At 54.5% G+C, this 3,128-nt stretch overlaps 1 protein-coding gene across 1 annotated transcript in view; it reads right to left on the minus strand.

Annotated features, from left to right (window-relative positions):
• Window positions 1–3,128, minus strand: part of LOC113214402 (cell adhesion molecule Dscam2-like) — a 41,377-nt gene that overhangs the window by 33,323 nt on the left and 4,926 nt on the right. Inside the window, exon 2 of the mRNA XM_052270029.1 lies at window positions 2,374–2,491. Within this exon, the coding sequence (XP_052125989.1) occupies window positions 2,374–2,491 (118 nt within the window). The remainder of the gene's footprint in view (window positions 1–2,373; window positions 2,492–3,128) is intronic.

Consider the following 3,128-nt stretch of genomic DNA (forward strand, 5'->3'; position numbering starts at 1 on the left):
GCCCCCGGCCTGCCTCCCTGGGGCCCTACTCAACTTCATTATTACCAACCTTCCCACCACTCCTCGCTGCTGGCCAGGGCCGCTGCCGGGGAGCACTGGAGCAAAGGGCGGCGGGAGCCCTCCGCGTAAACTTTGGTATTAGAAAATAATACGTGCAAGTATACGACTGAGAGATAAGACTCGGGCGATGCAAATGCGCTGGTTGGCTCGCAGAGGGCGGGGCACTGCGGGGCAGTCGGATCAGGCTGGGAGGATAGAGGAGGGGGGGAGGGTACAGATTGAAGTCTGCTCTCTCTCTCTCTCTCTCTCTCCCTCTCTCTCGTATAATGTCCTTCCGATTATGGTGTTAATTGATAAGGACAGACTTTTCCCTCGCCTTTTCCTGCTCATCGTCCAATTCCACTAGTAGTTCTAAATTTACAATTTCAAATAGTAATTTTACCATACGCATATTATGGGACGGGAAATTTCTTGTACGTAGCTTAACGAGTTGTATCTCACACAGTGGAAAATACAATATATTAAAGCGGGGATAATGAGACTGACAAGGGAAGGTTTTCCGGGGTTACACTCAGATTCAATGGCGCTTTAAAGTGTTGTAGTGTAGTTTTTTGCACCCCTAGAAGGTTTGGCACTATGGTTTTAGCTGTAAAACGACCTTCAAACACCCTAGGGGCAGCTAAAACAAATCCAAAACCTTATCTAGGGGTGGAAACAACAACACTCTAAAGCGCCATTGACATCTGACTGTATCACCGGAAAACCTTCCCTTGTGAAGCTCACAGTGTCCTCGTCTGCTGCAGTACGGTCGGTCGGTACGGCGCGCATGTCGGCGCCGGGCGGAACACGGCCCGACGCCGCCGCCTCGTCTCGCAATACATACTGATGGCGACGTCCCCCCCCCCCCTCACTCTCCGACGTCTCGTCGTGTTTCATCTTATCTTCCTCGGATAGCGCGGGTCTTTCTCGTCGTCGAGCGCGGCTGATCGAGTCTGGCTTCATAATGAGGGCGACCTGCCCCGACCCCTCCTACACCCGACCTCCGACCCCTCTCGGAGGGGTCGCCATCGCGCGTGGCATCAGCGTACACACGTCAGCAGTTTGCGCAGCTCATTGGCGGGTCACCCCGCCCCGCTCCGCCCCGCCCCGTAGCCGTTGCAGATAAGACACGAGTCCTCTCAATGCCCACGATCACTCGGGATCTGCTGCTGAAGATAGAGGTGCGTCTGGCAGAGCAGCAACTTGCTCTTGTACGCCCGAGAAAAACAACACACTTTCCTGGTCGCGAAAACTCTACTACATCCGACCGACCCCGAGGCCAGGACCACCTCCTCCCCCGACGTCCACCACCACCACAACGACCGCGACGGTCCCCGCGGCGTCGCGCGGGCTCAGCGCGAGGACACCTCTCAGCGGAGAGAGAGGACGCCGCGGGCGGTGCACCTCCGCGATTTCATAAGGGGCGAGTGAAACACCAGTCTGCCCTGTTAATAAGGCGGGGTGGGGCGGGGCGAGAGCGAGACAAAGGGTTGCTGCGGTGGGGCGAGGCGGGGCCGACCACTCTCCCCACAAAGTGTTCATGCCCATATGCAAATTCCTTCTCTCACGCGAGTTGGAAGTGGGGCCAGGATGTCCGCGCCAGGGAACTCGAGACCACTCCCCTTCACCCATTCATTCTCTCTCTCTCTCTCTCTCTCTCTCTCTCTCTCTCTCTCTCTCACCGTCCCCGTCCCTTCCAAGAAATCATTCCACAATCCTTGAGTAAGACCCCCTATGGGCCTGCTCAAAAGCAGGCGAGACCCCCTCCTTTTCACCACCACAGCCCGACCTGACCCTGTTCAGCGAAGCGGCTCTGCTGTGCACGACGACAAGAAGATTCCCTTCTCGAAAATGGCACATCGGCGCAAAGATGAAAATGTGTGCAGCGACAAAAAGCCAAAAAGCGCCCGCTTTGCTACTGCTACAAACACCTCTTCAGCAGGAAGGACGTAGTAAGGGTAAATTTTTTTAAAAAAATGAGGGCGTGGCAAATTAACATGTATTACGCGCATAACGAATAAATGTCGAGAATCCCCGCACGGCGCATATGAGCGCAATTCAGAATATCAGTATGCAAATATATGTACGGAGAAGAGGAGGGGAGGGGGGGGGGTTGGGGGCTAGGTCTAGCGGGACCAAGGCGGTAATCCCGTGGGACTCCTCTCTCGTACCCCCTCCCCCCTCCACACACACACACCTCTTTAGCATTATAGGCTCACGGCGAGAGAAATTAAACAAAATCAGAAAAAAAAATCCGAAACCGTACAGAAAAATGACGGTCCTTTTTTTTAACAAAATCCAAATGAGTAAATGATGATGAGGGCTCCCACGTACCTGTAGTCGGGCGGCGGGTGGCCGACGGCGACGCAGGGGATGACCACCCACTCGTCGCGGCGCGCGTCCAGCGACAGGCTCCGCTCGCTCAGCTGCGGCGGGGTGGCCGCCCGGGGCTCTGCAACCAGGTCAAACGTTATAACATATCTGCGGTTATGTTAACTTTTCATACCCGCAGCTCACAATCATATCGTCGTCGTCGTTAATGATTAATTACAACGCGCAATCCTATATGCACTCGTCGGGCTCATGCTGTTAAATGCTCGCAAACTAAACTCTTTTGGAACAATGCGAAAAAAAATTGTCCATTGCGCATTCTTATAGAAAGCATATCGCAGTGTGCCACTTCTGTGTTTGGTACTGAATAACCACGTACGTGATAGGTTTGAATTAAAGCTGGGGTGGAAAACAAGGAGGTAAGTAATCGTAACGTAGTCGAAAGAAAAGTTCGGCGAGGCCGTGGCGGGGGAACAGGAAGACGAGGAGGAAAAGGGTCTCGCTTCTCTGCGGAAACCAACAGCAGGAGAGACCTCTGTTACAAGCACTCCAAAGTAGGGCATTGCCGGTGCTGTCACCGCGTTTCCTCCTCCCAGATCTGGCCGCCGTGTCCGCCGTCCTGTCCACCCCTCGACGTCCTCCGGGCCTGGGACTAGTAATAACGGACAAGTAATAAGAAAAGAACAAAACACTCCAATGAGTTAGTTGGAGAGAGGGTGAGCGCGGAGCGCGGACCCCATTGAGGGGGGCCGGGCCGG

The sequence above is a fragment of the Frankliniella occidentalis genome, unplaced genomic scaffold (genome assembly GCF_000697945.3).
Source record: "Frankliniella occidentalis isolate FOCC.00 unplaced genomic scaffold, Focc_3.1 Scaffold5, whole genome shotgun sequence".
In the NCBI taxonomy this organism is placed as follows: Eukaryota; Metazoa; Arthropoda; class Insecta; order Thysanoptera; family Thripidae; genus Frankliniella; species Frankliniella occidentalis.